The sequence below is a fragment of the Oreochromis niloticus genome, linkage group LG19 (genome assembly GCF_001858045.2).
Source record: "Oreochromis niloticus isolate F11D_XX linkage group LG19, O_niloticus_UMD_NMBU, whole genome shotgun sequence".
Taxonomy (NCBI): domain Eukaryota; kingdom Metazoa; phylum Chordata; class Actinopteri; order Cichliformes; family Cichlidae; genus Oreochromis; species Oreochromis niloticus.
The window spans coordinates 7,587,219-7,609,283 of NC_031983.2; the positions used below are offsets into that span (position 1 = coordinate 7,587,219).

At 40.6% G+C, this 22,065-nt stretch overlaps 2 protein-coding genes across 5 annotated transcripts in view; both read left to right on the forward strand.

The window, feature by feature from the left end:
• Nucleotides 1-3,015, forward strand: part of eif2ak3 (eukaryotic translation initiation factor 2-alpha kinase 3) — a 31,326-nt gene extending 28,311 nt beyond the window's left edge. The window contains exon 18 of the mRNA XM_003447769.5: nt 279-3,015. Coding sequence (XP_003447817.1) covers nt 279-461 — 183 coding nt within the window. The 3' untranslated portion in view covers nt 462-3,015. The remainder of the gene's footprint in view (nt 1-278) is intronic.
• Nucleotides 3,016-6,189: 3,174 nt separating this feature from the next.
• Nucleotides 6,190-22,065, forward strand: part of atrn (attractin) — a 130,910-nt gene continuing 115,034 nt past the window's right edge. For all 4 annotated transcript variants that reach the window (XM_005453367.4, XM_005453369.4, XM_005453372.4 and 1 more), the window contains exons 1-4: nt 6,190-6,683; nt 17,329-17,412; nt 21,257-21,370; nt 21,464-21,592. In XM_005453367.4, the coding sequence (XP_005453424.1) occupies nt 6,445-6,683; nt 17,329-17,412; nt 21,257-21,370; nt 21,464-21,592 (566 nt within the window). In that variant the 5' untranslated portion in view covers nt 6,190-6,444. The remainder of the gene's footprint in view (nt 6,684-17,328; nt 17,413-21,256; nt 21,371-21,463; nt 21,593-22,065) is intronic.

Genomic DNA, 22,065 nt, shown 5'->3' on the forward strand with positions numbered 1-22,065 from the left:
TGGTTGGTCCTATGATCTTGTTTACCTGTTTTCTTTGTAATTAGATTAACATAATCCCCGAGCATAATCTGTGATTCTCTGACACTGGAAATTACTTCTTACCTGAGTGTCTCGCTGTGCTAGTGGTAGTTGTATGCTGTAGTATTTAAAGTTGTTGTTGTTTTTTAATTATTTCATTTAATATTGTATTATTCTAATGTTTTATAAGCAAACCAGTTGAAGAAGTGGATGATAATGTTATGTGACAGATTTTTACTGCCCATTTCCTCTCTGTTTAGCTGGCCATGGTCCACAGCATGCTGTCACCGAACCCCAACAAGCGTCCCGAGGCGGCTGATATCACAGGGATGCCCCTCTTCCAGGAGCTGGAGCTGCCTTGCCGATTGGCCGTGAGGCAGCGCTCCCGCACTTACAGCGCCTCTTCCATGGGTCGCCCCTCACGCCAGACATCGACTAACTGAAAATCGCACCTTACAACATGTGACACCCACCCCACCCCCACCTTGTGGTCTGCCACCCTACAGAAACCCCTCGGTGCCCTGCCATCCCGTTGCACTTCGGACACAATCACATTGAACACTAAGAACAGCAGATGTGCTGGATGGCATCACGCTCTCTTTACAGTAGTGAGGCACAAATCCTGCACAGCTACGTTTCTTAGTAAATACACATGCCGTTACAATTTGTCGCCTAGGCTTCCAATTTTAATCTCACTTACAAATGAAGGGATATTTTAAAAGCGACAGCCGTTCTGTAACGTTCACTGCCAGGCTTGGCTCGAGTGGTACTTAGTACTTGCGAATAATTCTCAGTGGCTATTTTAAAATAGCCCTGATTACTTGACGGGCAGTGTTTACTGCATCCAGACAGCTCGGAGTAGACTCGGCTTGTGATTTATTTCGCAATGTTTACCTGTGATTATCCTAAAGCGTTGCTGTTCGCCTGACTTTGACATGGCGCACTTAAGAAATGGAGATGATTGACGGACGAGCTAAGAACATGCTGCTTCCTCCCAACGTTCAGCCAGTGTTCACTCACTCACGCTACACCTCAGGTATCAAAACCAAGAGGACACTCCAAAGGGGCCTTTGATGCTTGATCATCCTATCTACTAGTGATTTGTACTGGTCACTAGTACGAGCACTAATTGGTGTTCTGACACCCAACATGCCTGATACGGGAGACCAAAAAAAAGAGACCACTTTTTTTTTTCCTCTATGTTTTTGTTTTGTTTTTTTAATGCAAGAAGGTGATGTGTTGCATAGAAAGAGTTTATGAGTCCTTTCCATCAGAAATGACTTGCCTTTAGAAAGGGCCTTTGGCCCCCTCTGAATGAATGCTGAGCCTGTGGCTCTTGTCCTTTTGCATGTACCTGTTAGGAAAATGAAGGGATGAATGTGAGTTTATCTTAAAGCCAGTGATTGGACAAAGTTTTTTTTTGTGTGTGTAAATTCTACACAATGACTCTGAGGTGCTCAATCATTTTCTAACACCTCCTCTTTGCTCTCTGTACAGAACTGAAGAGAAAACCCTGTTTATATGCTTTTCTTTGTAATTCTGAAGACCAATCTTGTACATATTGTTGCTTGTAAATGGCTTTTTCATTAAGCAACTGTAAGATAGTGTGATATACTGTGAGAGAGGAAACAAAGAGGAGACGATCTCTGCCATTAACGGATAGCTGAATGTTACTGCGTGACCTCCAGAGACGAGATGATGGTGGTTGCCTCTTTGAAATTATTCTCAGTGTTTGTTTTCACACGTTAGGGGACCCAAGTGGAAGGGGTTTGCCGTGCTTTGAGCACCGGAGGAGAATCTGCATGAACCAGAGTGCCATTTGAAAGTCAGCTAAGTGTACTTTTCTTCGCCGGATAACTCGCCTCACGTTTTTGGAATTGTGCTACTGTGCTCCGACCCCATCCAGCTGGTGTTCCCAGTGAAGCACAAAAACACAAATACTGAGGTCTGCAGCCCTCCTGTGATGCAGGAAAATAGCATTTAGCTAATAAGTCGATACTGTCGATACCCCTCTACACTGTGTACTGGGGGACCTGGACCTGATGTTGGTTATGTGATCCACATTTTTTTTATGTGCATTAGATGTGCTGAATCACATGACCCATTTGTAACTACACACACTCACTAATTGTAACATGCTTTCAATGATTGTACTTTTTTAAGGCTCTTGTCTTTTCCTTTTTTTTAAAGCACAGTTTTTTGATTATCTTCAGGGTTTTTGATTACTGTAAAATCCTGACTGTTAACAGGAAGTCATAGTGATGTTTGCTTATCCATCCACTCAGCTCACTGAAGATGAGCCATTCATGTCCAAACCCAATTCTCTCTACGATGATTAAAACAAACCGTAAACCCACCATGACAGAGGTGGAAATTGCTTTAAGGACTGTATAAAGAAGGTGTTCTTTCTTCACACCTTTTGTAGACTAAATGTTTCATATCTGATTCAGACATTTGATTCAGGGCAAATTCTTCTCCCGGAGAAAACGTTTCGTCCCCTGTTTTAATTTCAGAGTGAACTGTGAATATTCATGAACAAGGACGGGGACTGTAATCACCTACAGCAGGAGATGGCTTGTCAACCTTATACCATTAATACTGAAAACAGCATTATAGCGTATTGTCAGAGGTTCCACGCATTTCCCTCTTTTCTGTCAATCCAAGAAAATGTGATTACACTGTAGGTCTTCTCTCACGCTTTGTTAAATCGTGTTTCTCCTCCTTCCACTCCAGCCGTCCGGATGGTTCCGTTGAAAAGTCAGACCCTTCTCCTCGGCGTCTGATCTCTCCTCCTCGACATGTAGTTGCGTGTTCTTGTGCACAACTCCCATGTTAAATTGTAAATATGTTCATTTGCTTTATTTATGTTTTTGATGCCGTGATCAATCCTTTTGGGGTTGGTGTTATTACGAATGCGCTTCACGCGATGGAGTGCGTTGGAATATGATGACTTCTTAAAAGTCTAAATTTAATAAACTGTTCTATACCGTTTGTAAAGTTTTGTGTCCTTCGTCTGCAGTCTCTGGGTCAGTGTGTTGTGGGGTTTTTTTTGTGTGTGTGTGTGTGTGTGTGTTTTGTTTTTTGTTTTTTGTTTGTTTTTGTTTTTTTAAAAATAACGATCACCTGTTCATTCGTCGGGATGACTGCTAAGAAATTCATACAAAAACAGGAATATTTCTTGAGGCAGCAGGCCTGTAAATCATTTTGCTGTCTCTTACTCGACATTTTCTCACATGTATATGATGCACTGGAATAGAAGAGATTACAAAGTGACAGAGCCCACCTAATGATGTGTTTTCATACATTTTACAAAGTGACTCAAAACTGCAAAATAAGAGTGATGACAGTATTATATCAAAGTGACGCCAGCAAGGCTGTAAATCTAATAAAGATGAATTCAATATAGCCTTAAAAGCAGAGACAGACAAAACTGTATGACACCTGAGATATTTTCATGATGCTCCTCCACACCTTATTTGTTATGCTTTACAAACAGCTAACAGCTGGAATCTCCCGTTTCAGTGCAGCTGGCCAACAAGACAATTACTGCTAAAGAGATGGTGAAAGTAGACAGTATATCCTCTGTTTCTTAGTGTAAAACTCATTGTTACAGACGGGTAGCACAAAAGTGATCCCCTCAGTTAATGATTCTCTCACTAGTTAGCTAAAATAAACTAATGTAAGTCTATGAGCCGCAACCAACGAACCATCGCAGTGACGTAACGTTCTCTATGGCATAAGGTGGCGCTACACATGTTCTCAAAATTTAAACATCACCAAGATGTGTGGCCTCTGGTCTTCAGTAAACTTGGGGGTTGCGGATGGCCTCCTGGATCCAGCTCAGTCTGCCTCTGACTCCTGGAGGGCGTTATTGTGGCTTCCCAACCTCATTATCAAGTACATTCATGATAAAAACATAGGCACACACACCAAAAGGAATTTGTCAAAGTCAAAGTGTCCAGTTCCATTCAGTGCAAAAGAACAACAATAAATACATGAAGAGTAAGAATAAATATACGCTTTGAGACTGAGGTAAGGGGAGTACATAAACCCGATAAAACTGGTAGTTTAACAGTCTAAAAATGTACAATTTACAATTGAGATATAAAGTGACCTTGAGTGGTTTTAAATATATGTGGATATATGTATCAGTGCTTTTTCATATTTATGTGTTCCAGGTGCTTCATCTTTGTTTTTTCTTAGAGGTCCAGCAGTTGGGAAACATTGTGCATTTCTATTTGTACTCTATCCTTTGGTTATATTTCCCCCTATTTTCTCCCCCCCATCTTTTTTCTCTTCTGCCTGTCCTTCCTTAGACATCGTCATAGTATACCACATAACGTAATAACTGAAATAACACAAATAGAAATGAATGAATAAACAGATAAAAGAAATATATGAACAAGAGGAGCCTATAGAGCTTTATACAGCTGATCTTGGCATGAGCTTGATGTTTGGCACAACAGTGCATTCAGATCATAAATCTTAAATCTTAATTGCAAAAGCTGCTAGATAGGACAGGATTAAAAACACAAACAAAATTTACCAGGTCATTCCATATAATACAGTGTTAGAAACTAGTTTTGATACAGGACGAACACCTTGAAGATAACCCTTATATCAAATTGTGTATAAAGGGAAGGCCCTTTTTTTGGCGTAACTTGATGTAATCAGCCACCTACAGATAAGGATAACAATGTGCTTTAACTTTGTAATCCTCAACGCTTGTAAAATCAAGTTAAAACTGAAGGTTATCTCCCAATAAAAACTTCAGCAAGGCTTTTTAGCTGTCACTGAGAAAGTATGGTGCCAAAAACAAATCAGGTTAGTCTCAGAAAGAGAATTGTTGATGCTCAGAAAGCAGGGGATGGACATACAAAGTTATCACAAGGTTTCCAAGTGTAAAGAACCGGAGGGAGAAGTATCAACAAGAAACTCAAAGAGAGCCACACATTACAGAACAAGCCTGGCAGAGGCAGGGAGAAGAAAATTTCAAAGACTCTGGAAACTAGTCAGAAAAAAATGTCAAATAACCCCATAACATCTGCTAAGACATGAGTGAATGATGGGAACTGTAGTCTCAAAGAACACAATCGCTAAAACTCTGCACAGGAATGGACTATGAGGTTATAGACAGAAGAACATGAAGGACAGCCAGGAGAAAGATTATGAGAGATGAAAAGTATACAGCTGTTTGGACACGGAAAATGAATGGAGAGGCTTATCGCTCTAAGAAGACAGTCTTCACAGTGAAGCACGGTGGTGGAAGTATTATGGTGTGTCCAGATCATAAAGCAGAGCTTGCAGGAGGCATTCGCCCCATCTGGTCTTTAAATTTCTTTTGGACTTCTTGTTCTTTAGATTATAAATCCAAGTGAAACTTTTGCATTTTGTTTGGGACCATTTATCAGATATACAGAGGCTCACTTGTGGTTTAGGATTCTGCCTTCAGTGTCTTGCATCAGCGTCCTCTCTCTGCCACAGCATGTAAGATGATTTGTGAGATTCTACATCTCGGATTAGAATTCAAGGTTAACAGTTCTCACGAGTCTTAATTTCACAAGTTATAACTAAAAACGTTGTCCTGTTGTGTGTGCAAAGCATCATGGAAAGTGTAGTTATAGTACTATAACAGTCATAGTGCTATACATTTTTCCTCGTATTCAATGACGCATGACTATAAAGTTTTAAGCTATTGCCAAATAGGGTATTTAGCTTAACTTAAGCTTAGAATATGTCCATAAAATCATAAAATTTAAGAAGCAATATTGTGAAGGCTTATCTGGTACACAATTATCTGATTTAAAAATAAATAAATGAATAAATAAATAAACCCAGGAGATGAATTTAATGTCAACAGCTGCTGTTCTCAGGAGTATAAGCTTTTAAATCGTAAATACTGAGATTTTAAGTGAAATATGAGCTGTAGTGGGAGCGAAACATTATAAGGAAAGGTCATATTTCTTATAATATTATTATTTTGTATTAAAAATATTAAAATAAACATCGAGCTACGCTTAGAACACGAGCAGCAAACGGACGACGGTGTTTATTTTAGAGAAAAATAATAATAAGAGAAAGCCGCTAAAGAGCTGTTTGGGAAAACGAGAGGACTTTTCCTGTCTTCCAACATAAAAGTTTAAAGCCCTGCGCGCTCTGCCTCCTTCCGTTGCGCATTTCCGTTGTCGTGACGTCACTTCTGGATGTAAATATGCGGCTTGGTGCGGCGCTGGGAAACACAACCACTGGAAAGATGTAAACCAAGTAACCGGCGAAAACCAGGTTCAGCGAAGACACTAAACCTTCCCTCCAGGGAAACCGTACCTCTGGTCCAATAAACGGAACTACATCAACAGGTAGCTCGTCGGCTCGCTATCTCCGAAGTCAGCGGAGCGCCTGCATCTAGCAGCCATCTTTTGTGAGAGAATGTACGGGGCGACGCGGCGGGCCTGCTCGGGCTCTGGTCGGGACCGGAGCTTGCTGATGCTGACCACCGCGCTCCTTCTCTCGGTTATCGGGCTGCTGTCCGGCTTGCCTGGCTTCACCGAGGCCAAGGAGTGCGATAAGCCGTGTATGAACGGCCAGTGTAACACCGCCACTGGCGAATGTGTATGTTTTCCCGGCTGGGTTGGGGACCAATGCCAGCACTGCGGAGGGCGATTCAGGTATAGTAAAACACACTGGCAGATTATAGCCTACTGTTAGCAGTGACATAAGCTGAATGTGGAGTCTACGTCTGCCTTGTTTTGCGCCAAATGTTTGCTAATTCAGACCTGACAGTCCTTGTCTGGAGATGGCGAGCAGCCCACACTCGAGGCGTTCAAGTACCGGTCTGCTACTGCCTCTGCCCCAGCTACAAGCGAAGCGGTTCCCCCCAAAGGCCACAGTCCTCCTGGTTTAAATGCAGCATGTGTTTGCTGAATGGTTCAAGTGTGTGGGTTGGACGGCTATGCCTGTGTGAATGTGGTATTTAACATTTGACCAACATTGAGCTTCAGAGCTTTTTAATCCGAATTAGTGTCACATCTTGCCACTCATTCACGCAGATCGGGAGTATTCTGGCCAAACCAAAGTCACATCATCAGCCTGTTTTCGTACACACCATTTCTGGGCTAAGATCACCTACCAGAAAGGACAGAACCATGAGGAGTAGCCGGGCTGCATGTAGAAAATCTGACAGCACAGACAAACGTGTCATCTATTTTTATGTATTATCTGCCCACCAAAACCATTTTGACTTGTAACCACAGTGCACTCTCTGCTAGCCTCTATTTTTTTTCCAATCTAACAGAGTAATTTATCTCTAACTGAACTAGTCTGCTGTTCTGTTGGTAGTGTCCCACGTTTTCAGGCCAGTAGGTGAGACGCTTTGCATTCTTCAGCTTCACGGGACTCTTTGAAAAGCTGCCTGCATGGTGTTTGGCCCACTGAAACGTTCAGATAACTGATATTGTGCGCTGATGCCAGGACAGCAGCAGCTCAGGGTCAAAGTATAGAGGGTGGGTGCACACTGAAAGCACTTTGTGTTTTTACAGCTGAGCTGCCCAGGTTAGTGCTGTTGGCGAAACTCATGCAAACATCTGAGAGGTGGGAGGAAGGTACCACTTGACAAACCCATTAACGCATCATCTCTCGCTCGCCCCCCACTCCCCCCCTCATATCTGCCCACATCCGTGTTGGCTTTCTTTAACTCTGATTTAAACCATGAGTGCCACTAGTTTGTGTGCGAGTGAGTGAATGCCAAAGCTGTAAATTTGCGAAAGTTGTAAACTGGTAATTATTACCGCTTTGCCCGTCCTCCGTTCCCATTTTACTGTCACTTTGCATTACTGGAGTTTGTCCTCTGATCTGGAAATTATCCTGCAGCATGAGCTTGATGACAGCTTCACTCGGAATCAGTCACGACTATATTATTGATCACTTTCCATAGGATCACGCCCTTCTGCTCATCCTTCAACTATGACATTTAGCAAGCACAGAATAAGAAAAACAAATTATTATCCCCAAATTATTTTTTCCTTGGCAGAGCTCAAATGTGACCTCTTGAACTAATTTTACACTTCTGCTTTCTTTATTTTCGCTGTTAAGCAAGGCGATCATGTTCTGATGTGCTGGCGTGTCTGTGCAGCTAAGAACGTGTGAGCCGGGTCCACCCTGTAGGCAGCTGATTTTCTTCTCTTTTTTCGTAAAGGGAGTCCAGAGCATTTTCTACTCACTTTTATTTAATACTGTGTCATGCTGCCTCTGCTTGTGATCAGTCTTGTCAGGTCATAAAGCAGAGCCAGCGGGAGGCCTGCTGTGTTATGCGTGCTCAGAAGTCGGTCATGATGAAGGGAAGGGAAACTGGAACAATTTCCACATTAGTGCAGCCGATTGGTGAGCACATCTGAGCAGGTGAAATGGAGGCTGAATGGCTGCTGAGCTTCTAATGTTTCAGTACACTGGGCTTAAGTGGTCTCTGGGTGAAATGGCTCATCTTGGCTGTGAATAAAAACTGTGATTCTGTTGCACTTGAGTATCAGCCTCGACAGTCTATCAGTGTGGGAAATCATCGCTGACCACCAGCTGCATTCTGGGTACCCGGCTCTAAGAACGCTGGGTTTGAATGGAGTTAAACTCTGTTTATTAATATTAATGATTTTTTTTCTCATTAGTTAGTAATGTGTAATAGAGAAGAGGCTAAAGTCAATGGAATTTGCTTATTTTGTCCTAAACAGCTGACAAACCCAATGGTTGGCTTTTATGTAGATCTTTATTTGTACACCGCGCTGTTTTAATGTAGGGTGGTGGTTGACTGGCATGCATTAAAAGTATAAGACATACTCTTTCAGTCGCCCTTGATCAAAATACCAAAGCTTTGGCTTCTTTTTCAGGACTGCTTTAATACAACCCAAGGGGTCAACTGCTAGGATGAACCTCCCTATGGGGCTCATTAAAGTTAATCTGTTTTTTTCTAAGGCTGCTACGTTTGTCTTTTCCAGCTTCTTTTAAAAGCTTCATCCTGGCATGTAAGTGACCATAGCTAAAACTGTGCTGATAAGTGGAAAAAAACAGAGATCTCTCTTTTCTTCACAGTGCTGCCAGACTGGTTGTGGTGCTGCTTGTCTGACCGTGAACTTCGCTAATAGCAGAACAGGGCACTCTTTTACAGTGTAATGTTCAGCGGTCAGCACTTCTGTGTCAGTGGGTCCAGCATTAAAAGCGATACTGAAGCCACATCACCCTAGGCTAATCATCTTGAAGTGGAACGGTAAACGTACTGCTGCTGTGATTCCAGATTTGCTTGGAATCGGCACTGTGTTACTTTGTTAACGCGGTCAAAGGGCTGATAGTTTTTCACGGAGAGCCTGTGGTCTGAGCCCGTGTTTAGCATACAGACAATGCTACCATACAAGGCTCGGTGAATGCTGGTAAAAGCAGCTTTCTGTGGCAGGGCTGCGCCAAAATGGAGTCCCTATTCTAGCTATGAGGGCCAAAAATCAACATGAAGAAGGGGGTCGTTGTTGTTGTTGTTTTGATATACACTACTGCGCAAAAGCCTTGAAGCACCCGTCATTTCTTTCGTTTAGAGTGGTCTTAACATTGGGTCTCCAGGCTTTCTGGGTTTTTCTTTGCACATCCTTTTCACTCATTTTCAGTCCAGTCCTTGTTCATGGACATTTTCAGGGGATTTTTTATTTTTGGAGCCACTTAATGGTGACTTATGAATCATCCAAGTATTAAAAAACCACCCAAAACAAGGGACGCACCACTGTTGTCTGCACATGACGGAAAACTTGATTTGTATCTTTAGGCACTTTGTTACTAGCAGCCTTCTGGGGAAAAAACACAAAATTAATTCAAGTTTCATTACATAAATCTCTGAAAAATCCCAAAGATAACAGTTTGACAGAGACGGAATATTATTTTTGCTCCAACAAAGTGATTCCCAAAGAATAATTAGCTGCACGCTTGGCACATCTCTACAAGGTGTACTGTTTAGTCTTAAATATATGGAGGAAACTGGACTAGTGGAGGACAAAAGAAGGCCTAAAAATCTGTCTACGGCAAATGAAATGTATGTGAAAGTAAGATGGGAGAAAAGACTGAGGTATGCATAATGACACAAGAACTGGACTGAAAAACGGCGACAACAGGTCTTGCAGAATAATTGATCCAAATTTGAAGTTTCAACATGTGTCGACTGTGTAGAGTTACAACAGTGAGTGTTTGCAGCCAACTGTAAAACACACTGGATGCTCTGTCGTGGTTTGGGGCTGCATTACAGTCATTGGTGTTGAGGATCTTGTTGAACTTGATGGATCTATGAAGGCAGATTCTGGTGATTCATGCCATACAATTGGGTAAGCATCCAATTGTTAGTGGTTTACTTATGGATTGACCTCCCTAGACCAGGGACCTGAACATTACTGTAGCAGTGTTCGATCATCTTTACAGAGAACAGAACAAAAGTCAGCCAACATCCAAAGAAGAGCTTTGAATGTTCTTCAAGAAGCCTTGAAGGACTATTGAAGAACTTGAGACTACTCATTTCCCATTTTCCTAGTTATAATTTAACTTTGTTTTCCATGGACATTTAATTCTGTTATTCCCCTGTTTTGGGTCAGGGAAACTTTAGTAATAATCCTACTGCATCACCAGTTTATGTACATTTTGTTAACCTTTGGTAGTGTTGACTTCGAAGTTTCAGGCAGCCACCTTCTTCCACATGCGTTTTAAATTTCTATCTGAGTTTAGGGCTTTGTGATAGCCACTAACAAAGGACAGGTTCCTTATTTAATTCGTCATAGCTGAAATTAAAACATTAAATTACAAATGCTTGCTGTCTTTAAAACACAATAAAATCTATTGTTCAACTATTCTACTATACGCCCCTGGGTGTGTGAGGTCCACAGAGGATTAAAGCAAATGGATAATAAAAAAAAAAGTCTTTTTAAAAATCTGTTAATAGAAGAGTTTTTATCTTTAGCTTGAGACTTTATCACAAACATTTAACTTCTTATTTTTAATAATTTCTTCTCTGGCAATTCACTTCTTACGTGTGGACATCTGCTTATGTTCCACCTTTGCAAACAGGAGGGACCTGTCAGTTTTTGATAACTGTTAGTGAATTAATTTTTCTTTAAAAGTCTTTGGGAAGGTTTTGTTGCCACTACAAGTGTTGATGCAGATAAACCTAATGTTTATTTGTAAGTATCTTATTAATATTTATCAGAATTTTATATTTCAAACACATTAAAAGCTTTTTTCCGCTCAAATTAAATTTCTCCCTAAGTGTTTGTTTTTTCTTGGAGACCTCTACGTTTGTGTTTTGTAGTGGGCTCATCTCCCACAGCAAGCAGCCCACAGCTTGATAGCACCTTCACCATGCTGGGTTGGTGTTCTCTTTCCTTCTCCAACCATTATGAACGCCGTTATGACCAAACAGTCTAAGTAGTTTCATCAGATGAGCAATAAAAAAAATAATTGTAAGATCTTTGTTTGCATGAAAGGTCATGATACAGGACTTGTTTAATTCTGAACACAGATACCTGTCCACCTGACTTACCGGTATCTGGAATCTTGATAAGGTGCCTTTAAAAATCGTTCTCAGAGACAGATTCGCCTCCTTTCTGAGTACTGTAATGGCTGCAGATTTCTACTTTTATGCTGTTGTTTGCACACCTGGGACCTTCAGTCACTGTAAATTGCTTCTAGGGTTTTTTTCCTCTAGTACATTTTGCTAATTGTATGATTTCATTTAATAGATGAAAGCAAATAGTTGACAGGAAATGAGTGGAGCAAGAGATTCGGAAGATCAGTTCATTAACTGCTGTAGCTGATGGATGGATGGATGGATGTTCTTCCTCTCCTGCCTGACTAGAGCTGTTAAACTAGGATGCAGGCTCACTGTGTTAGAGAAGCTTTAAAAAGCTTTAAAAGCTAATAAAGTGACAGTTATAACTGTAACTGTAAGTTGTAGCTACAATTCTTGCTTGTCATATTAACGACTGTAGCCATGAGGCTGATCTCTATCACATAGTGTCTACAAAAGGCTGCCTGTTGGTTCGAAGACTCTTAGAGTCACACGAATGCGCTTTTTATTAGCATAACATAAAAATGTTGCTGAGATAATTTATTTATTTTTCCGTAGAATGGGGATTCACAGCCAGTTTTCTTACGCAGCAGGACGGGGTGGTGCATAAAGAGTCTGAGAGTCTGATGCCTGTTCATGTTCTGGCACCGGCTTGAGTACCAGTTTTGGTTTCAATTAATGTGGAACCCACACCAATCAACAAAGTGTCTGAATTGCCTGCTTATTTTTTAATAGTTTTCTGTAAAGAGTGCATATTGAATCCTAAGTGCTCTCATAGTGCCACCCCCCCCTCAGGGTTTGGGAGTTCTTGCTTATTTCTCAACTTGAAAGTGGCTGCTGGAAATGCTTTAATGTAATTTGGGTGAACTGATAGCAGAGTAGTTGGGGAATATATTACGTAGGCTCGGATGCTTGCTTGCTTTCCCCACATTCCTCACGTCTTACTCTACTACACGTATCTAATGAAAGTAAAATGAGAGCAATATTAGTGACTGTGCTATGATTTAGTTTCCTGACCTCCTGCTGTAGTCCTTTGGTTTTTCACTCGTTCTCACGCTAAGCTTTCTCATCAAATAATGACAGTAATGGAACTGCTGAAATGACAGATTAATAGTCGATTGTGTGTTAAAGAGCCCCTTTGAAGTTTTCTTAATAAATGTTTGCAACTGCTTTGTAATAAATGAAACCTTTTTCCTTTTTTCCTTTTTTTTTCTCCAATTGCTTTTCTCTTCAATTGTATGCGTTGCCATGATCTAAACTGCCCAGTGTGTCCTTTTATGTATTAGTGACTGAATGAATCTTAAAATTTATATCTATTAGGATTTTGTTTCAAAGAAACAGCAACTTTAAAAAGACTCCCTTCCATTAATGCACTGCTGATGTATGTGTATATCTTAGTGTTAGCTGTTGGTCATTTTAGTTTCACAGTTCAGTCTCCTGTGTAGCTTAAATATTAGTCGATTAGCCCCTCTTTACAAAAGCCACCTCTCCTCCAGTTAACTAATGGCCACACTGCTGTGCTACTGATTTTTGTTTCCTTTAAATGTCGCGGTAAATTTCTTCCTGATGACATTCAAAGTCATATCAAATTTTTAAATCATGACCACCTTTGTGTAATGACATAATCCAATGAAAATGTGACATCGCCCCTCTAATATTCTGTAATCGATTTAAAATCTCATACAGGCCGCTTTCTTCTCTCCCCACAGAGTCTGGAGGGAAAACCTTTTTGCCTCTGTAGCATTTACACTCTGTCTGAGCATGCCTCTCCAGGCTGTACCACTGAAACACGACTGTTGTCGCCTTTGAATAAGCAGTTGTTTGCTTTGCTGTCAAGCTGCACCACTTTGCCTTTTGCAGACCACTTGGCTCAGCTGCACGAATACCATTTGTATTAGAATAGACTCTGTGAAATGAAGCATTTAATCTAATATCAATTTTTGCCACTAGCAGAAAGCACAGACACCAAGGGACTTTATCTTAAAATCAGGGTGTATTTTGTCTTAAAGTAAAGATAAGGTGTTGTTATTTCTAATATAACTGGATGCTATAATGTGGCCAAGGGCTAAAAGAACCTCAATACTGTTTTTATACTTTTAAACCACTTTACAGTATAAAAATACCATTTGAAAATATATATTTTTATTGCAATTTACCAGGTCCTTTTGTATATTATAAGCTTTAACAAAAACAAGGAATTTATAGTGAAACAACTACCAGTTCAGTTTAGTGTTTTGCTCCCAGGTATGCTTTAGGTACACAGTGGTGTCCTAAAATTACCCTTCCCATGTCCCAACATAATACAAACTCAGAGGTCGCAGCTGATAAGCTGTAAATGTGTAACCTAATTCCTGGTATGTCGCTTTTACAGAAGCATCTAATGGGATACAAAATATATGAAAATGTTACATCACAGCTAACAAATCAGTATTTATTAGTTTATTCACCAAATAATTTGACTCTGAAGCTCTTTTAAACAATATTTAAATTTAGAATTTTGTCTCTTTGTTAGCATATTTGGTTGCTAGCTGAATAGCCGGTGATCCTATTTAGAGAGAAGTTTTCCTAATTAATCAGAGATTATGAATATTTGTCACGATTATTCATTAAGTTTATGACAAAATGTAAATGTAACACATCTTCAGATCTATATAAATCTTTGTAAGACAAAATGACTCAGAGGAGCACTGCTTGCACTTTTGGATTATCCTAAATTTTGCAGACAAATAATAATAATAATATAAGGTTTTTCACTCGACTGAACCTACATGATGAATGTGACTAAAACTCGTAGCAAAGTTCATGCATCAGTTAGACTCCTATTTAGTGTCTTTTCAGCCTTTCAGATATGTTACTTGTGTTGCTTTGAGGTGCAGACGCACAGCTCTCTTTGAATATGATTTCTTCTTGGTTAACTTGCACTAAATCTTGCACTAAAATTTCCAAACAACAGTAATGATCTGCTTCAAGGGGCAAGCTCTTTGCCTTCTATTGTGCCACACATTTGCATTTGTTGTATACTTGTCCAGAAACTTTGCTGTGCAGTGTGGAAACGGCTGTGATTGGCCCATGCATGCATGTGGCTGGGCAGCGATTTAGAGTGCATTTGATTTGCTTTGTGTTTTAAAACAGCAAAAGCATGCTCAATCATGCTCATTTAATTATTAGAAGCCAAAATGGTGATCAGGCCTAAAATCCAATTAATTGTGCAGCTTAATCCTAATATATGTGTTGACCCTCAGTTCCTGTTAGAATTAGTTTCAAGTTGGTTGCTCATTTAGAGGCATAACACAAAGCCAGTCCTATCACTCGGTCACTGAAGTGTCACCCTTCACTTCCTCTAATGTTGTTCGACTGTAAGATTGATGAGTTTCCCTTTGGTTGGTTCCTGTTGTTGTTTTTTTAAAGATATTGTTTGCCTTGTAAGTTGGATAATTGTGTTGTAGCAGCAGTACAGTATGTTAACTGCACATGCATCAGTGTGTTGAGTTCATGACCTTCTAGAGCTTCTCCCCCTGTGAGAGTGATGTTTGTCTGCTAGCTGCGAAAGCTGAAAGTCCCTGTTGGCCTGGCTTTATTATCGCTGATCTGTAATTACAGACATGGTGTACAGGTTTGCAAACCACAGAGACCCGGTCTCTGTTCTGTTGCTGTTTCTGTTAAAAACTTTCATCCACAAGTTGCAGCGACAGCACAAAGAGCATTGTTGTCATATAGTGTCATGCATTTGGCCTGTTAACTGCCCTTAACAACACCCTTAGCCTTGGACCATGAGCCTCCAATTCACACAGCTGGGACTATAGGCCTGCACCTCAGCAGTAATTGGAGCAGGCTTAAGTCTTCAGTAACAAGGACGTGCAGCACTTCTTGTTGCCTAGCTACAAACAAACCTGAGTTGTGCAATACGGAATCTCCCCAAAAGCTCTCAATATAGAGATGATTGTAAAAAAAAAACCAAAAAACGTGACGCTGTGAAAGGAGAACATCCTGTTTTTTGGTTTGTTTTGTTTTTTTAAGTGAAAGGATATAAATACTTCTATTTTCCATTAAAAAAAAAAAGACATGAAATTAAAAAAATCACTCATATTATAAGATACAAGTTCAGACCTGTAGCAAAATGTCAAACTTGCTCAGCTGTATCGATTGATGAATTTTGCCAAAAGCGTTTTTTAAAATGTTCCACTTGTGCTGCAGACATCTTTACATCGCTTCTTTAACTGCACGCGGGAGCAGTGTGTTCTCTGCAGCTTCCTCAGCAGACGTCAGTGTGAAATGTTGCTGAGAGACTGTTTTGGAACAAGAGAGCGACTGGGTGTGTTGGCAGACTCCTCACACCTTGAGACCTACATCAGTAATGATACAATGTCTGTATGCATCTAAGTGTCCCTTGCGTAATTCACCTCCCGACCGGTGCTGTGTCATGAGGCTGCAATTGAATTGGCAATAACAGGCCGTATCCCATACTGTACCATTAGTGCTTGTGCATGCCCGTCATGGTGTTGGCCTCAGACAATAATTTGCTGCGAGCTTTAATCATTCTCAGCCTCTTTGCTGTCCTATTTGTTGCTTGCTCAACCACGGTGCTGCTTGAACTAACGTGAAGAAGTCAGTGTTTATCTGCACACTCTCTGCTTACTGGCTCTTTTCTAACCTCTTGTTTCATGTAGTCATTTCTAATGACTGCAAAGTTTCAATTAGCAATGCATTTGAAGACGTATATCTTAAAAAATAAGAAAAAAAAAATGCATCAGTTACATGCATCATTTTCCTTTCCTTTCCGTTGCTCATACCGAGGCTGCTTTAATTGCTCGTTAAAGTGATACAGAGCCTTTTTTAGCTTCTTTCTTTTAGCTTCATCCACAAACAGTTTACTTTGGAGAGCATTGTATCTTCACTTGCAGTGAAGACCTTCCACGCCAGTGATATATTAGTATGTGTTAGTGTGTGAGTGAGCGAGTATTTACCTGTGCTGCTGTAAGTGTGTCGTGCATGCATGAAACGGACCGACATATGGGATCGATGTTGCAAGCCTTATTTACACATTTGTACTGCACTTTTTAAATTGTACATCTACATATGGTACTTTTCCCATACAAACTTGAACCCCAAGTTGAGAACAAGGCAGCAAAAGTTGTGTAATAATGCTACAAAACGGAAAGGTTATTTGCAACTAGATAAAGGAGAGCTGCTAGAGGGATTGAGTCTTCAAAAAGAAAGATGTAAAGAATAATGTTTTCTCTTGCAAAGAATTTGGATTTTGGAGACAAAGCTGGATAATGCGTGATCTTCAGCACTGCTCAGTTCTGTAGTGGGAATCGCTAAAGAACACTACATAAAGCGGTTATCTGTGAACTATTACCAGGCCCATCCTGAGTCTGTGATGTTAAAAGTCCACCAGAAAAATGTAATGTAGTGCAAAATGTTCACAGCAAATTCCAAACATGCTAAAGTTATGATTCATAACAATACAAAAACATCAATCCTCACATTTTAAAAGCCGGAAATTGAAGCAATTGTTTGATAAGCAATTTTCTTTTCAATTGAAGTTTTCCACGAAGTTTTTCAGCGGCAGATTTTCCTAAGTAATTCAATTCCAGGACAAACATACAGCTATTCTAGGAGTTCCGTGAGGCTGTGCATGGGCGCAGCCGTGCTTTCAGCTAAATGTCAGCTACTAAAAGTTACATGTTCACCAGTAACCTTGGACCTCTCTCTCTTTTTCCTGTTCCTTTCAGACTAACGGGGCCCTCTGGTTATCTGACTGACGGCCCAGGAAACTACAAATACAAGACCAAGTGCACCTGGCTCATTGAGGGACAGTAAGTACAGTGAAAGACAACGCCATGGGAAAGCAAGTTCTTCTTCAGAGGCGCCGAATTAATTAGCACAAGACACATTTGTGCCATGTCCTAAATAGCACTAGCAATAGGAGTACTTTTTCAATTGACGTTGAACAGCTTTGAATACGTTATATCATCCTGGACTGAAAAAAACAAACAAAAACAACATTGGGAAAACTGGCACAATCCTATTGATCATCGGCTTTTGCCATTAGGGGAAAACAGTGGGAACAGTGGGAAGGACCCCTGAAAACGTTGAGACTGATGGGATTAGGATTGTGAAAACTGAGGCTGCAACTCAATATTGCAGGCAGTATTTATAATGATTGGTTTGTGCACAGTATACATTGCAGACTCCTGCTGTGCTCCAGCTCTGGTAATGTGGATGAAAATGAATGGCAAAGCAAGTGTAAGAAATCCAATACGCCTCCTTTCTCTATCGTTTTAGTCAGCATATCCACGCCACCGACTATCGATTTAAAGCGACGATTTTGGATTTTTTAATTTATTTTTTGGCTTCAAGCTTATCCAAACTATAAACCCGCCGCTTGCATTTACATTCCAGGCAGATAGCCAGCACGCTCGTTCGGGGGAAGGCGGGGCTAACTAAGAGCGAACACGTAAGGCTCAGGAGATCGCGCTTCTGCTCGCCGCACACATCTTACATGGTTTTGAACTTCTAACCTTCGTTTTCCCGGATGGCTTCTCTAATCACCATGTCACCCTGCCGTCCAGTGGTTCATTACATACTGATGGCTCATTTTATATGCCATCTTGAGTCTTCAGCCCATCTTCAACAAGAGGTTAATGTAGTGACATATGCGCTATATACGTCACACTGACAAGAATATTCTTGAAGAGGTTTTATGAGCTTCAGATATGCTCTCACTTTGAACTTTCAAAAGCTCCCTCTGCAGCTAAGTATATCGAATCCATTTCTAGTGGCTTGAAGTGACTTTATCTCCTGAAAGCCAATGAAATAACTACTAAAATGTGGCTTTGCTCAATGCCTTGCTCAAAGGGGTCCCAGTGCTTCCTACTAAAATAAGGGCTTACATTAGATTAACAATTTACCAGTCACAAGTCCTCTGTACTCGAACCCCAGGGGCTGCTGCCATTCCCCAGTTTGTCTGCTAGGGGATTAAGGAGGAGCCATCGCTTCACTCTAATAAATATAATTATAAAGAGAAAAATGTGACTATTCATAACACATCCTGTATGTCTTAGTTTCTCATCGTAGATGCACTGAATGGGTCTTTGTGTTCTTCCCTCCTCTTTTGAATGATTTCATTTAGTGATGTTTTCCCAAATTTAGAGCAGAGGTTTTTTTTTTTTTAAAGAATCTCATGAATGTCTTCAATCGAAAACAGATTAAGACAGCTTGTTTTTTCCTGTTTTGCTGAACACTGCCCGTGCATAAAAACACCCGACCGCATATACTTGGTTTATTCACTGTCTCTGTAGCACACATTGTGCAACAGCAAAACTTGTCTACCATATCATTCGCTTGATGTAATCGTGTTTTGCTGGCAGACTGAATAACTAGGATGGTTTTTACACTTGATACGGAAAACATGGCCGATTTGTGCAGAACACTGCGATGTGATTCAAATATAAAGGCGTAGTTGGTGGTTGGCCAGTAAAAATGCTGCTGTAGGTGGTAACTGTTTCTACCATATCACCCAGTTAATTATCCACCTTTTATTGTCCTGAAAGTATCATTCAATTTTGGAGTCAATGTGGGTGTAGCATTTTGCAGTCCACAAGTTCAGCTGTTTGAAGAGTGCAAAGCTAAATGTGACCCAATCAACAAGGATATATTGTTTTTATTGCACATATTAAAACTATGTAAAAAACAAAACAAAGCAAAAACCCTACTGTAGGTCCCATCTAATAAAAAATTACATGTTTCCCGGAGAAACTGTTTGTTTCCAAACACAATTAAGTGCAATGGACTGGAAACGTTGGGGCACTGCTGGTCAAATGTTCTCTTAGTGTGAAAACCAGAGACAGAACATGATTTCCAGAGGGCTTAAAATTAAAGACGGCGCATTTCGTTAATTGTAAGCAAGATTGATTCTTTATTTCTGTCTTTTACAGTTTTGAATAACAGTGTGCAAAGTTCCCAAAGCGCTACTTCTTTAGTACTTAGAGCCACTTTTCCAAGTATCTGAGCTTGCAGAGACTTTCTGTAGCCAGAAGAGTCACACGATTCTTGTTTAGTTAATTTTTGTCTGGTGGCCTTGAACGCACTTCTCTTTTGTTGTCTGGAAACTCATTTGTTGTTGGGTTTTTTTTTGTTTTTGTTTTTTTTTTTTTTAATGACTTGTAATTCAGGACACTGTGAGAGGCGTGCCAAAACCTTCAGCTTGTTCTCGTTAAGTAGTCCATTCCGGGTTTTTGATGCATTTAAGATTATAATGCTGCTGTTACCCTGTTTTTTATCTTTAGCGATTTTACATTTGGTGTGTTGATGCTGTGATTTTTAGAGGCTAGCCTCAACACAAACCCATAGTTATCTTGCAATGGGATCACAGCACTGAGAACAGAAATGCTGCATGCTTCCGTAAACATAACGCAGATAGAAAGCTCTTTAACTGGACACGCCACAGGCCTCGTTAGCGCCAGCGTTTGTATGCGTGCCATTCTGTCTGTCTGTAAACACGATAGCGTAGAGTTTTGGATGAATTCCGAGAAAACTTTGTAGGCGTGTAGAGTGAGCTCATGTTACCAATCTATTCAAATACGGCTGACATCCACCAAGGTCAAATTATTAATTTATTGGTCAAAAATTGACCAAAATCCAGGTCCCCACAAGTCTGAAGGCATTTTTGAGACTCAAAATGTGGTTTTAGTGTCAGGGTTACAATTGGGCTGTGGTTAGGGTTAGTGGCTAGGGAAAGGATTATGTCAATTAGATGTCCCCACAAGATATGAATACCCGACACGTGTGTGTGTGTGTGTGTGTGTGTGAGTGTGTGTGTGTGTGAGTGTGTGTGTGTGTGTGTGTCATGTTTGACCTCTTCTCGACTTCTTCAAGGTCAAAGTGAAAATAATGGAATGTAGAGCTCTTTAAAACCATGTTTTGTATTGACACCATATAGGCATATAGGGGCCGATATATGGGAATTAAATATCCTGTTACTTTGGACCTCTGACGTCTTCTACAAGGTCAAATCAGGTCAAACTTCTTATCTTCAAAACTGCTTAAATGCTGCTGCCTTTGTTTATATTGGCAAGATTTAGGAAGTGATACTGATATATGGGGATTATAAATATAACATTATAGTTTGGATCCAAATATCACCTCAAAATGGGTTCTGTCTTTAAAGAAAGTATTTTTAAGACAAAGAGAATGAGCTGCCTCGTTAGTTAGAACTATACTGTGGAATAATATTATATAATGGGCTGAAATAATTCATGCCCAGTTATCTACAGATCAATACCTCGTATCCATTACCTCCTCCACCTACATAATCTTTGTGTAATCAAAGTAAGCATCTGTCATGCTGTACTTGTTTGAGTTTTACTGCACTGCAAACTTCTTAAAGTATATTTTAAAAGAACAAAGAAAACCAAATGAATATATAAAAATTAAAAAATTCTGCCCAGAGAGTGAGCTTCCTTGGCGGAGGTTTGCGCTCAGACAAGTTTGGATCTGCTAACCTAAAAATCTTGCGAGCAGTTCCCGACCTCTGCTCAAAGAAACGGGTATCTGAAAAAGACGGGTTATTTTTTTCAGTCTGGTCTGTCTTCGAGTGCTCGGCATAAGGTTTGACATGTATAAAGCTGTGAGGTCTGAGAACTCGTCTGTGTTTTACAGGCCCAACACCATTCTGCGATTACGGTTCAACCACTTTGCTACTGAATGCAGCTGGGACCACCTCTACGTGTACGATGGCGACTCCATCTATGCGCCTCTCCTGGCGGCTTTCAGGTAAAGCTTCAAATATGTGACAGGTTTGGAGTACACTTGAGTATAAATGGTAATAAAAACACCTTAAACTCTTCTTTTGGGTTATTATTGCAGCGGTCTGATTGTTCCTGAGCGATATGGGAACGAGACCGTCCCGGAGGTGGTGTCTCAATCTGGCTACGCCCTGTTGCACTTCTTCAGCGATGCTGCCTACAACCTGACTGGCTTCAACATTTCCTACCGGTGAGAGAATCACTGAAAAAACAAAGTACCACATCCCACATTTTCTTATTTATTTTTAAACAAACAAGGATTCGGCTTTTCGCTTCAGGGAGGTTGAGGTTTCTCCGCTGACTGGCTGGACCACAAAACAAATACAGAAACTGGATGTGTTGTTGGCTTCGTCTGTCATTTCTTTCTTCTTCTTCATTTTTGATATTTTAGCTGGAGTGGCAGCTCCTGCATATCGACTTGTTCATAATCCTCTGAGCTGACTGTGCAGTCCTGTCATGCCTCAGGGTTTGCAACTCTCGGGGTCTGCAAATGCGTTCGTGCTGTCAGTCATTGGATAGAAAGTATCTACTAAATGACAAATGCCTGGATACTGAGCCCTGACAGGAGAGCCTCTGTGCAAATCATTTCTGTTTCACTGGCTGAGATTAATTTAGGTGAAGGACCCACTTCACACCCTTCCTTGGGACACGATGACGCATACA